Source organism: Bombina bombina, chromosome 2 (genome assembly GCF_027579735.1).
Source record: "Bombina bombina isolate aBomBom1 chromosome 2, aBomBom1.pri, whole genome shotgun sequence".
Taxonomy (NCBI): Eukaryota; Metazoa; Chordata; class Amphibia; order Anura; family Bombinatoridae; genus Bombina; species Bombina bombina.
Genome location: NC_069500.1, coordinates 606,840,734 through 606,855,136, shown reverse-complemented (window position 1 = coordinate 606,855,136; position 14,403 = coordinate 606,840,734). Strand labels below are relative to the sequence as shown.

At 40.1% G+C, this 14,403-nt stretch overlaps 1 protein-coding gene across 1 annotated transcript in view; it reads right to left on the bottom strand.

The window, feature by feature from the left end:
- DOCK8 (dedicator of cytokinesis 8) overlaps window positions 1–14,403 on the bottom strand; it is a 515,743-nt gene that overhangs the window by 427,198 nt on the left and 74,142 nt on the right. Inside the window, exon 15 of the mRNA XM_053699981.1 lies at window positions 6,429–6,591. Coding sequence (XP_053555956.1) covers window positions 6,429–6,591 — 163 coding nt within the window. The remainder of the gene's footprint in view (window positions 1–6,428; window positions 6,592–14,403) is intronic.

Here is a 14,403-nt window from a genome sequence, read left to right as displayed (position 1 = left end):
ATGTACCCCGAGTCTAAACACCCCTAACCTTACACTTATTAACCCCTATTCTGCCGCCCCCGCTATCGCTGACCCCTGCATATTTTTTTTAACCCCTAATCTGCCGCTCCGTAAACCGCCGCAACCTACGTTATCCCTATGTACCCCTAATCTGCTGCCCTAACATCGCCGACCCCTATATTATATTTATTAACCCCTAATCTGCCCCCCACAACGTCGCCGACACCTGCCTACACTTATTAACCCCTAATCTGCCGAGCGGACCTGAGCGCTACTATAATAAATGTATTAACCCCTAATCCGCCTCACTAACCCTATCATAAATAGTATTAAACCCCTAATCTGCCCTCCCTAACATCGCCGACACCTACCTTCAATTATTAACCCCTAATCTTCCGAGCGGAGCTCACCGCTATTCTAATAAATGTATTAACCCCTAACGCTAAGTCTAACCCTAACCCTAACACCCCCATAACTTAAATATAATTTACATCTAACTAAATTAACTAACTCTTATTAAATAAATGATTCCTATTTAAAGCTAAATACTTACCTGTAAAATAAATCCTAATATAGCTACAATATAAATTATAATTACATTGTAGCTATTTTAGGATTAATATTTATTTTACAGGCAACTTTGTAATTATTTTAACCAGGTACAATAGCTATTAAATAGTTAAGAACTATTTAATAGTTACCTAGTTAAAATAATAACAAATTTACCTGTAAAATAAATCCTAACCTAAGATATAATTAAACCTAACACTACCCTATCAATAAAATAATTAAATAAACTACCTACAATTACCTACAATTAACCTAACACTACACTATCAATAAATTAATTAAACACAATTCCTACAAATAAATACAATTAAATAAACTAGCTAAAGTAAAAAAAATAAAAAAGAACTAAGTTACAAAAAATAAAAAAATATTTACAAACATAAGAAAAATATTACAACAATTTTAAACTAATTACACCTACTCTAAGCCCCCTAATAAAATAACAAAGCCCCCCAAAATAAAAAATTCCCTACCCTATTCTAAATTAAAAAAGTTACAAGCTCTTTTACCTTACCAGCCCTGAACAGGGCCCTTTGCGGGGCATGCCCCCAAGAATTTCAGCTCTTTTGCCTGTAAAAGAATAAATACAATACCCCCCCCCAACATTACAACCCACCACCCACATACCCCTAATCTAACCCAAACCCCCCTTAAATAAACCTAACACTAAGCCCCTGAAGATCTTCCTACCTTGTCTTCACCATCCAGGTTCACCGATCCGTCCTGAAGAGCTCCTCCGATGTCCTGATCCAAGCCCAAGCGGGGGCTGAAGAGGTCCATGATCCGGTCAAAGTCTTCATCCAAGCGGGGCAGAAGAGGATCTTCCATCCGATTGAAGTCATCATCCAGGCGGCATCTTCTATGGTCTTCCATCCGGAGCGAAGCGGCAGGATCCTGAAGACCTCCAGCGCGGAACATCCATCCGGACCGACGACTGAACGACGAATGACTGTTCCTTTAAGGGACGTCATCCAAGATGGCGTCCCTCGAATTCCGATTGGCTGATAGGATTCTATCAGCCAATCGGAATTAAGGTAGGAATTTTCTGATTGGCTGATGGAATCAGCCAATCAGAATCTAGTTCAATCCGATTGGCCGATCCAATCAGCCAATCAGATTGAGCTCGCATTCTATTGGCTGATCGGAACAGCCAATAGAATGCGAGCTCAATCTTATTGGCTGATTGGATCAGCCAATCGGATTGAACTTGATTCTGATTGGCTGATTCCATCAGCCAATCAGAAAATTCCTACCTTAATTCCGATTGGCTGATAGAATCCTATCAGCCAATCGGAATTCGAGGGACGCCATCTTGGATGACGTCCCTTAAAGGAACCGTCATTAGTCGGGAGACAACGGAAGAAGAGGATGGATCCGCGTCGCCTGCTTCAAGATGGACCCGCTCCGCACCGGATGGAAGAAGATCGAAGATGCCGCTTGGAGAAGATGTTTGCCGGTCCGGATGTCCTCTTCTTGCCGGATAGGAGGAAGACTTTGGAGCCTCTTCTGGACCTCTTCAGCACCGGATGATGGATCGCCAACCCCCGCTTGGGTTGGATGAAGATGTTGGAGCCAGGACGGATCGGTGAACCTGGTATGGTGAAGACAAGGTAGGAAGATCTTCAGGGGCTTAGTGTTAGGTTTATTTAAGGGGGGTTTGGGTTAGATTAGGGGTATGTGGGTGGTGGGTTGTAATGTTGGGGGGGGTATTGTATTTATTCTTTTACAGGCAAAAGAGCTGAAATTCTTGGGGCATGCCCCGCAAAGGGCCCTGTTCAGGGCTGGTAAGGTAAAAGAGCTTGTAACTTTTTTAATTTAGAATAGGGTAGGGAATTTTTTATTTTGGGGGGCTTTGTTATTTTATTAGGGGGCTTAGAGTAGGTGTAATTAGTTTAAAATTGTTGTAATATTTTTCTTATGTTTGTAAATATTTTTTTATTTTTTGTAACTTAGTTCTTTTTTATTTTTTGTACTTTAGCTAGTTTATTTAATTGTATTTATTTGTAGCAATTGTGTTTAATTAATTTATTGATAGTGTAGTGTTAGGTTAATTGTAGGTAATTGTAGGTAGTTTATTTAATTATTTTATTGATAGGGTAGTGTTAGGTTTAATTATATCTTAGGTTAGGATTTATTTTACAGGTAAATTTGTTATTATTTTAACTAGGTAACTATTAAATAGTTCTTAACTATTTAATAGCTATTGTACCTGGTAAAAATAATTACAAAGTTGCCTGTAAAATAAATATTAATCCTAAAATAGCTATAATATAATTATAATTTATATTGTAGCTATATTAGGATTTATTTTACAGGTAAGTATTTAGCTTTAAATAGGAATAAGTTATTTAATAAGAGTTAATTTATTTCGTTAGATGTAAATTATATTTAAGTTATGGGGGTGTTAGTGTTAGGGTTAGACTTAGCTTTAGGGGTTAATCCATTTATTAGAATAGCGGTGAGCTCCGGTCGTCAGATTAGGGGTTAATAATTGAAGTTAGGTGTCGGCGATGTTAGGGAGGGCAGATTAGGGGTTAATACTATTTATTATAGGGTTAGTGAGGCGGGTTAGGGGTTAATAACTTTATTATAGTAGCGCTCAGGTCCGCTCGGCAGATTAGGGGTTAATAAGTGTAGGCAGGTGTCGGCGACGTTGAGGGGGGCAGATTAGGGGTTAATAAATATAATAATGGGGTCGGCGGTGTTAGGGGTAGCAGATTAGGGGTACATAGGGATAACGTAGGTGGCGGCGCTTTGCGGTCGGAAGATTAGGGGTTAATTATTTTAAGTAGCTGGCGGCGACGTTGTGGGGGGCAGGTTAGGGGTTAATAAATGTAATACAGGGGTCGGCGGGGTTAGGGGCAGCAGATTAGGGGTACATAAGTATAACGTAGGTGGCGGTCGGCAGATTAGGGGTTAAAAATTTTAATCGAGTGGCGGCGATGTGGGGGGAGCTCGGTTTAGGGGTACATAGGTAGTTTATGGGTGTTAGTGTACTTTAGGGTACAGTAGTTAAGAGCTTTATGAACCGGCGTTAGCCAGAAAGCTCTTAACTCCTGCTATTTTCAGGCGGCTGGAATTTTGTCGTTAGAGCTCTAACGCTCACTTCAGAAACGACTCTAAATACCGGCGTTAGAAAGATACCATTGAAAAGATAGGATACGCAAATGGCGTAGGGGGATCTGCGGTATGGAAAAGTCGCGGCTGAAAAGTGAGCGTTAGACCCTTTCCTGACTGACTCCAAATACCAGCGGGCGGCCAAAACCAGCGTTAGGAGCCTCTAACGCTGGTTTTGACGGCTACCGCCAAACTCCAAATCTAGGCCTAAGAAAGCTTCTCAGAGTCCGACAGAACAATCATAAAGAATTCTGTTGTCAATACAATTTCCATTCCTTTATCTTATGATTATCCTTTACGTTAGAGAACAGTACACAATGTTTAAATCTATTGGTATTGTATTATTGGATAATCATATATAGACTTTATTAAGTAACTGTTGCCCTTCAATGTTCTTCCTATCACAAATTCTTTGTAATTTAGTGAAGGGATTCATTCAATTGCTCTTCTGGCTTTTGGAGTTTTGGGGGTGATTTGTTTGCTTGCACCCCTTGGGGAGAGGGAATTATGGGCAGCCACAGGACAGAACATAAGAAAAATTGGTTTAATTGTCCCTTTGAATAATGTGATGCATTTATCCTGATCTGGCACTGACTGGAGTGGAAGGAGACATTGGGGCCTATCTATCAAGCTCTGAATGGAGCTTGTGGGCCCGTATTTCTGGCGAGTCTTCAGACTCGCCAGAAACAGCAGTTATGAAGCAGCGGTCTAAAGTACGATTGACGCCTCCCTGCTGGCGGCCATTTGGCCGCGAGTCAGCAGGGGGCGGCGTTGCACCAGCAGCTCTTGTGAGCTGCTGGTGCAATGCTGAATATGGAGAGCGTATTGCTCTCCGCATTCAGCGAGGGCTTGCAGACCTGATCCGCACTGTCGGATCAGGTCCGCAAGACCTTTCATAAATAGAGGCCATTGCTTCTTCTTTAAAACATACAACTGACATAAATAGGAAGATGATGTCTATAAATCACAAGAACAGCTGCTAAGACATAATACTTAAATTTCATACACACTGCCAATAGCAATAGAAACACAGCTTGTATCTAACAGGGAATGGCAAATTTAACAGTTTAAGGCAGTGCAAGCTTATTTGAAGATGATGGTTTATTTAAAGCTGTGTTCCATTTTAAAAGGGACATTAACCCCAATATTTCTCTTTCATTATTTAGATAGAATATATAACTTTAAAGCAACTTTCCAATTTACTTCTGTTATTAATTTTGCTTAATTATACTGGGAGCTAGCTGAACATACTGGGTGAGCCAATGACAAAAGGCATATATGTGTAGCTACCAGTCAGCAGCTAGCTCCCAGTAGTGCATTGCGGCTCCTGATACATGGATAGGAAGTGGAAGCTTAAAAATGCTTGATGATGAAATGTGAGTGTCTTTATCTAATATTCCACTAAATATTCAAAAACTGTGTTCATCTCATGAACCTCATACATCCCACCAAAATGGTACGTAGTTATTGGTGTTATTAAAAAAAAATAATTCTTGAACATACTTACTGTTACTTGTATTTATATCATTTATGTGTGTCCGTATCTCTTACAAAAAGTTAGTTTAACCTCCTGTTTGCTAGTACAACTGAATTACTGTGTCACAAAATAATGTAGGTCTAAAAAGTGCGTCACCAACATGAAAAGTTTGGAAAGCTCTGCAGTCGAGTCAAAATTAAACTTTCATAATTCAGATAGAGCATGCAATTTCAAAAAACTTTCCAATTTAGTTTTATCATCCAATTTAATTTGTTCTATTGGTATTCTTTCTTGAAAGCTTAACCTAGGTAGGCGCATATGTTAATTTTTAAGCCCTTGAAGGCCACCTCTTATTTCAGTGCATTTTGACAGTTTTCAAAGCTAGCCAGCGCTAATTCATAAGTGCCAAACAGATGACATTGGACTCATTCCTGTGTAGTTATTTACGAGTCAGCACTGATTGGCTAAAATACAAGACCTGAGATAAGGAAGCAGTCTGCAGAGGCTTAGATACAAGGTAATCACAGAGGTAAAAAGTATTAATATAACAGAGTTGTTTATGCAAAACTGGGGAATGGGTAATAAAAGGAATTATCTATCTTTTTAAACAATTACAAATTCTGGTGTAGACTGTCCCTTTAAATCGAAGCAAAGTGTATGATTGTGTACTCTACTGCTTATTGTCCTAAAGGGACACTTCCTACATAAAAAGTTTGCTTTATTAAGCACAAGAGCACCCAATTTTCAAAACAAACAGCACTGTAATACCTATTTATTTTAGATGGTACAGAGAAAATATTTCCCTTTAATCAAAAACACATTAAAGTGTAAAAATAGTTGCTAGCTATAATGCATAAAATGAAATTTAACATTAACAACTTGTGAAAATTCAGCTGTGGAAGGAAAGAGATTTGTGCTACATCTATCACAGGAAGTGATTTGGATGCATTATTCTGGGAAATAAACAGCAGTTTATTTTATCTCTTCCCTTTTTTTTTTTATAGAAATGACACGGATCAGAAGGTTGATGCTTACAAGTCTGTCTACCACTAGTGCACTAGTTTACTTTACCAAAGAAAAATGAACAGAAAATGTCCTAGCCGGTTGACAACATATATCATTACTTTTACATTATTGCAATTATATGTATTTATTACAAAATAAAAAATAGCAATCATGGAGAATAGGATTAGCAAGCAGATGCAAAGCACTTAAATAGTGTTGTTACAGCCATACGCAAAGGGTAATGGATAGTGGCACGTACCTGTAGGTAGTATGGGGAACATAAACTTCACGTATGGGAAATTCAAGTACTTCCTTAATAGGACGAGCCCGACTTTCAGGAAAGGGTTTCACTGGTAACAGCTCAGGAGTAAGACAGCAGCTGAGTCCTTCACAAACTGAGGACACTTCTAGTTTAAGAATACCTTAAATATGAAGCAAAGTGAAAACATGGTAAAATCATGGTCACTGTATTACAATTACAACCAACTGCAGATACGACAATATTTTTTATTTATTTTTTTGACAATTAGAACTACAAGATAACACATGTATACCTATACTCTAAAAAAAATAAAAAGGAAAAAAAAAAAACATACATTCAATGCCATGTCAGCTCTCAGTGCTGGTCTCCAAGTGCCATTAAAAACATTCAATATGGCACACACAATAGTCAATCAGTTTGAAGACTTGAGATCCAATTTTAGTCATTCTTGTCTTCATCAGAAGATAAGGGACTTACTGTTCCTCTGATGACACTTTCTTGGCCGTCTGTGATTAATATATACATAATTAAGTTCTTCTGTCATTTTTTGACTTCCACACCTGATGCCAATGTGACTGGTTATCAGCCAGAAAAGTAAGGGTTACATGGTGTTTACCCCTTTGATAGCTAAAAATTTGGCATCATGTTAACCAGTTACAGACTTCTAACTCTTATTACATGGGTAATTGAATTGAATGTGAAAACAGTAATGAAAATGTATTTTGCAGGGGAATTTTGGCATGCCACTATCTTTTTTTGCCTATTTGGTGGTATACAACCTTTATGGAAAAATACTTCAATGTGTATTTTGCCTTTAAGATAAACATTATTTTTTCCATAGCATTAACCCACAGTTTATATAGTGTTATAGAAAACACAATTTTATTTTATTTTTTTTAAATTAAGCTTTACGTTGCCTAAAGTTGGCATCTGGAGCACCCTCTTATTCTTTGTTCTTGATCAGTAATGGCCAACTTTCCAACATATTGGAGGTGCAGATCAATATCTAAGAACCCTTAAGGGCTGCATATACATTTATGGCAAACAAGTAATAATATATTTTCCTAAAATGTCCAATGGCACAGGGCCAGATTTAGGTACGGTACCCTCTAACTGCTGTTCTCCCCTTCTTTTGAGTTGTGGCCACCTAGTTTGGCAATTCACCAGAAGTCCCAAATCCTTGTATTTTTAGGTTTGCTTTTTCCTAGGGACACAGAAACTATGATAAATATTCTTAGCTCTGCTTTTTTCTGCAAAGATTAGTGCAGAAGGGCTGCCAGTTGGCCATCTCTGCTCTAGATAATATAAAACCATAGGGAGCTCAGATTTAGTACATGCACGGCAGACAAACCACAGCAGTTTGAGCCTATATTAAAGCAACTAATTCTATGTTTAATCTAATTAAGCTAATTGGACGTACCCCCGTGCAAAAAGAAAGGAGAAAGATTGTTATTTTTTTTCTTCTTAACCTTGATTCTGGGTAAACATGAATCCTTATCTCTTCCTTGGTGTACTTAAACAAACAAAACAAAATACAAATTCCTCTGGTGATATGTACAAGTAGTAAGGCGCTGTTTCTATTCTTAATCCAGGCCTTTAAAGGGACAGTAAAGTCTAAATTAAACTTTTCATGAGTAAGATAGAACAGGTAAATGAAGAAAAAATAAACTTTCCAATTGACTTCTGTTATCAAATTTGCTTCCCTCTTGGTATAATTTTTCAAAGAATTAAACTAGGGAGGCTAAGAGGCAAACCTGTGTCTTTAGTACACTATGGTAGCAGTGTTTGCCACAATGTATAAAGGGCTACATTACAAATGGAGCACACAAAAAAAAAGCGCTATTGTCAGTTAACGTTGCTTGAGCTCTATCAATAGCACTTATGTTTTTGCTCTCAAATTACAAATCCAAAGCTTTTTTTTTTTACTGCTTGAGTGATCGGGCTCCATTTATCAAGTGGTGGGCAGTTATGTTTTTTTTTTTTGTCTGCTCAGCCTCGCGGCAAGTGGGCAGCACGAGTGGGGGCTGTCAATCATCTCCATCTGATCTGATCGGGATGATTAAAATGCACCACACTTTAGGTAGAGAAGAGGTTAAGTAGCAAGTCTCAAGACTGCTGCTATTTAACTAGCGTTTCTCAAATGCTGGGGCTTTGAAGCTGCTTTTGCTTGATAAATGGAACCCATAAACATAGAAAGGACTGGTCAGGATATGTAACTCAAAACAACAAAATTTCACTCAGACAATATAATAAATCATAAAAAGGCTGGTGGTAATAATAATGCAAATGACCGTGTAACAAAGGTTCAGTTTGTACATCACAGACACTAATGGTGAAAATACAAATGAGAGGATAAAAGTATAATAGTAACCAGCAGAAGAACTATATTAAACTTTCATGAATACATTATGATTGACGAGTCTCAAAATTAGAAAACCTAGACCGAATATATGAGTTCCAAAGCAATACAATATTATCGTAAATATGTTTACACTTTTAGTAAGGTCCAGCAATATTGCTATCATATCCAGACAGCGTGCAACATTATATTACAAGTCCATGGTAAATCAGGTTTACCAGAGAAGGTTTAGAGCGGCTGACATTGCTCTGGCGCACTCATTACTTTAAATGGATATTGACTGTGGGAAACATCGGTCAACTTTTAATACCAACGCTAACCTGGGAGCGCTAACACTTTATCTTGAGCTATAAAAAAGTAAATTTATGCTTACCTGATAAATTAATTTCTTCTATGGTAAGACGAGTCCACGGATTCATCCTTTACTTGTGGGATATTATCCTCCTGCTAACAGGAAGTGGCATAGAGCACCACAGCAGAGCTGTCTATATAGCTCCTCCCTTAGCTCCACCCCCCAGTCATTCGACCGAAGATACAGGAAGAAAAAGGAGAAACTACAAGGTGCAGAGGTGACTGAAGTTTAAAATAAAAAAATATGATCTGTCTTAAAATGACAGGACGGGCCGTGGATTCGTCGTACCATAGAAGAAATTAATTTATCAGGTAAACATAAATTTACTTTTCTTCTATAAGGTACGACGAGTCCACGGATTCATCCTTTACTTGTGGGATACATTACCAAAGCTACAGGACACGGATGAACGGGAGGGACAAGACAGATGGTTAAAAAGAAGGCACCACTGCTTGAAGAACTTTTCTCCCAAAAATAGCCTCCGAAGAAGCAAAAGTATCAAATTTGTAAAATTTGTAAAAGGTATGAAGCGAAGACCAAGTCGCAGCCTTACAAATCTGTTCAACAGAAGCATCATTTTTAAAAGCCCATGTGGAAGCCACCGCTCTAGTAGAGTGAGCTGTAATCCTTTCAACCAAACGGATGATGCTTTTCAGCCAAAAAGAAAGAGAGGAAGTCGTAGCTTTTTGACCTCTACGTTTTCCAGAATAGACAACAAACAAAGAAGATGTTTGACGGAAATCTTTGGTCGCTTATAAGTAAAACTTCAAAGCACGAACCACGTCCAAGTTGTGCAACAGACGCTCCTTCTTAAAGGAAGGATTAGGACACAGAGAAGGAACAACAATTTCCTGATTGATATTCCTATTAGTAACAACCTTAGGAAGGAATCCAGGTTTGGTACGCAAAACCACCTTATCAGCATGGAAAACAAGATAAGGCGAGTCGCATTGCAATGCAGATAGTTCAGAAACTCTTCGAGTCGAAGAGATAGCAACTAAAAACAGAACTTTCCAAGATAGAAGCTTAATATCTATGGAATGCATAGGTTCAAACGGAACCCCTTGAAGAACTTTAAGAACTAAATTCAAACTCCATGGCGAAGCAACAGGTTTAAACACAGGCTTGATTCTAACTAAAGCCTGACAGAACGACTGAACGTCTGGAACATCTGCCAGACGCTTGTGCAGTAGAATTGATAAAGCAGATATCTGTCCCTTTAAGGAACTAGCTGATAGCCCCTTATCCAATCCTTCTTGGAGAAAGGATAAAATCCTAGGAATCCTGATCTTACTCCATGAGTAGCCTTTGGATTCGCACCAATAAAGATATTTACGCCATATCTTATGATAAATTTTCCTGGTGACAGGCTTTCGAGCCTGAATCAAGGTATCTATGACCGACTCAGAGAAACCCCGCTTGGATAAGATCAAGCATTCAATCTCCAAGCAGTCATCCACAGAGAAACTAGATTTGGATGCTGGAACGGACCTTGAATCAGAAGGTCCTGTCTCAGTGGCAGAGTCCATGGTGGAAGAGATGACATGTCCACCAGGTCTGCATACCAAGTCCTGTGTGGCCACGCAGGTGCTATCAAAATCACTGAAGCTCTCTCCTGTTTGATTCTGGCAATCAAACGAGGAAGGAGAGGAAATTGTGGAAACACATAAGCCAGATTGAACGACCAGGGTACTGCTAGAGCATCTATTAGTACTTCCTGAGGATCCCTTGACCTGGACCCGTAACGAGGAAGTTTGGCGTTCTGACAAGACGCCATCAGATCCAATTATGGTGTGCCCCATTGCTGAATCAATTGTGCAAACACCTCCGGATGGAGTTCCCACTCCCCCGGATGGAAAGTCTGACGACTTAGAAAATCCGCTTCCCAGTTCTCCACTCCTGGGATATAGATTGCTGATAGATGGCAAGAGTGAGTGTCTGCCCATCGAATTATTTTGGTAACCTCTATCATTGCTAGAGAACTCTTTGTTCCCCCCTGATGATTGATATATGCAACAGTCGTGATATTGTCCGACGGGAATCTTATGAATCTGGCCGACGCCAGCTGAGGCAAACGGAACTATGTCCATTGCCGCTACTATTAAGCCGATTACCTCCATGTACTGAGCCACTGACGGCCGAGGAATGGAATGAAGAGCTCGGCAGATGGATAAAAATTTTGATTTCCTGACCTCCGTCAGAAAAATTTTCATGTCCACCGAATCTATCAGTGTTCCCAGGAATGAAACTCTTGTGAGAGGGATAAGTGAACTCTTTTTTACGTTCACCTTCCACCCGTGAGATCTTAGAAAAGCCAACACGATGTCCGTGTGAGACTTGGCTAGTTGGTAAGTCGACGCCTGGATTAAGGTATCATCCAAATAAGGCGCCACAGCTATGTCCCGTGGCCTTAGTACCGCCAGAAGGGACCCTAGCACCTTTGTGAAAATTCTGGGAGCTGTGGCCAACCCAAAGGGAAAAGCCACAAACTGGTAATGCTTGTCCAGAAAGGCGAACCTGAGGAACTGGTGATGATCTTTGTGGATAGGGATGTGTAGATACGCATTTTTTAAGTCCACGGTGGTCATAAATTGACCATCGGCAAAATAGTCCGAATGGCCTCCATCTTGAAGGATGGGAATCTGAGGAATTTAGGATCTTGAGATCCAAAATTGGTCTGAAGGTTCCCTCTTTTTTGGGAACCACAAACAGATTGGAGTAGAATGCCTGTCCCTGTTCTGTTTTCGGAACTGGGCAGATCACTCCCATGGTATATAGGTCTTCTACACAACGTAAGAACGCCTCTCTTTTTGTCTGGTTTACAGACAATTGAGAAAGATGGATTTTCCCCCTTGGGGGAGAATCTTTGAAATCTAGAAGATACCCCTGGGTTACGATTTCTAAAGCCCAAGAGTCCAGAACGTCTCTTGCCCAAGCCTGAGCGAAGAGAGAAAGTGGGCCCCTAGATCCAGTCCCGGATTGGGGGCTACCCGTTCATGCTGTCTTGGTGGCAGCAGCAGGCTTCTTGGCCTGTTTACCCTTGTTCCAAGTCTGGCTAGGTCTCCAGACTGACTTGGATTGAGCAAAATTCCCCTCTTGCTTTGCGGCAGGGGAAGAGGTAGAGGGACAACCTTTGAAGTTTCGAAAGGAACGAAAATTATTTTGTTTGGTCCTCATCTTATTTGTCTTATCCTGAGGAAGGGCATGGCCTTCCCCTCCAGTGATGTCTGAAATGATCTCTTTCAGTTCAGGCCCGAATAGGGTCTTACCCTTGAAAGGGATGGCCAAAAGCTTAGCTTTTGATGACACATCAGCAGACCAGGACTTAAGCCATAACGCTCTACGCGCTAAAATGGCAAAACCTGAATTCTTCGCCGCTAATTCAGCCAGTTGAAAAGCGGCATCTGTAATGAAAGAATTAGCTAGCTTGAGAGCCCTAATTCTATCCAGAATATCAACTAATGGGGTCTCAACCTGAAGAGCCTCCTCCAGAGACCAAAAGGATACTGCAGTAGTTACAGGAACAATGCACGCTATAGGTTGGAGAAGAAAACCTTGATGAACAAATATTTTCTTCAGGAGACCCTCTAATTTTTTATCCATAGGATCTTTAAAAGCACAACTGTCCTCAATAAGTATAGTTGTACGCTTAGCCAGGGTAGAAATAGCTCCCTCCACCTTAGGGACCGTCTGCCACGAGTCCCGCATGGTGTCTGATATGGGAAACATCTTAAAAGTAGGAGGGGGAGCGAACGGAATACCTGGTCTATCCCACTCCTTAGTAACAATGTCCGAAATCCTCTTAGGGACCGGAAAAACATCAGTGTAGGCAACTCTAGAAATCTGTCCATTTTACACAATTTCTCTGGAACTACAATAGGGTCACAATCTCCCTGAGCAATAAGCGGAGGTGTTCTAGTTTAAATTTAAAAGCCGTCATATCTGAGTCTGTCTGAAGGAACATATTTCCTGAATCAGAAATCTCTCCCTCAGCCAGCAAATCCCTCACTCCCAACTCAGAACATTGTGAGGGTACATCGGATATGGCAAATAAAGCATCAGAGGGCTCAGCGTTTGTTCTCACACCAGACCTACTGCGCTTCCCCTGCAACCCAGGCAACTTGGATAAAACCTCTGTGAGGGTAGTATTCATAACTGCGGCCATATCTTGTAGGGTGAAAGAATTAGACGCACTAGAAGTACTTGGCGTCGCTTGTGTGGGTGTTAATGGTTGTGACACTTGGGGAGAATTAGATGACATAACCTGATTCCCTTATGACTGAGAATCATCTTGCGACATACTTTTAGTAGCTAAAATATGTTCTTTGCAATTTATTGACCTTTCAGTGCATGAGGGACACATTCTAAGTGGAGGTTCCACAATGGCTTCTAAACATATTGAACATTGACTTTCCTCAATGTCAGACATGTTGAAAAAAATAACAATCTTAAAAAACGGTACTGAGCCTTTACGAGAAAAAAAGCATACATGTTCTGCAAAACAGCTTTAAAATGCACCAAATTTTTCAAAATTTTGCAAGCAGACACAATATATGTAGTTAAGATTACCCCACAAGGAAATTTAACATTTAACCCTTTAATGTGCAAACCGGATTGAAATTAGGCCTAAATACAGAAAAAAACACCCTCAACACCTTGCCACAGCCCTGCTGTGGCCCTACCTGCCCTCAGGGATAGTAAATATGGGGTTAAAGCTTCGATTTGCCCCAAAACATCCACCAGGGCCCTCAGGAGTTAGAGCTTGCTGCTTGTTGAGTGAAAATAACTGCGTATATCTGAGGCGCGAAAATAGGCCCCACCCATCTCACTCGATGTCTCTACAGCCTCAAAGAACCGCACCAGAGCGGTTTTAAACTAGCCATGTGGGTTCTGAGACCCAAAAAAAAGCCAAGTGTACCCTCAATAAAGTTGCCCAAAACGTTATTGCCCACAAAACGTTAAAGCACTCCCAGTTCATAAAACGTTTGCCCACAAACATTTACAACTCAGTGTCAACCATTTTTGTAATTAGCCCCATATGCAAGCTTAGTAATGCCCTTCTTATTTAGCTCTTAGTATTACTGCTTACCCTTACCCTCATGGGGATACTGTCAGCCTTTCTGAAATACACAGTCTCTCCAGAAAAAATGACTGAACATACCTCACTGCTGTATAGCATGAAAACGTTCCTCACACTGAAGTTTCCTGTACTCCTCAGCCTCTGTGAGAACAGCACTGGATCTTAGTTACAAATGCTAAGA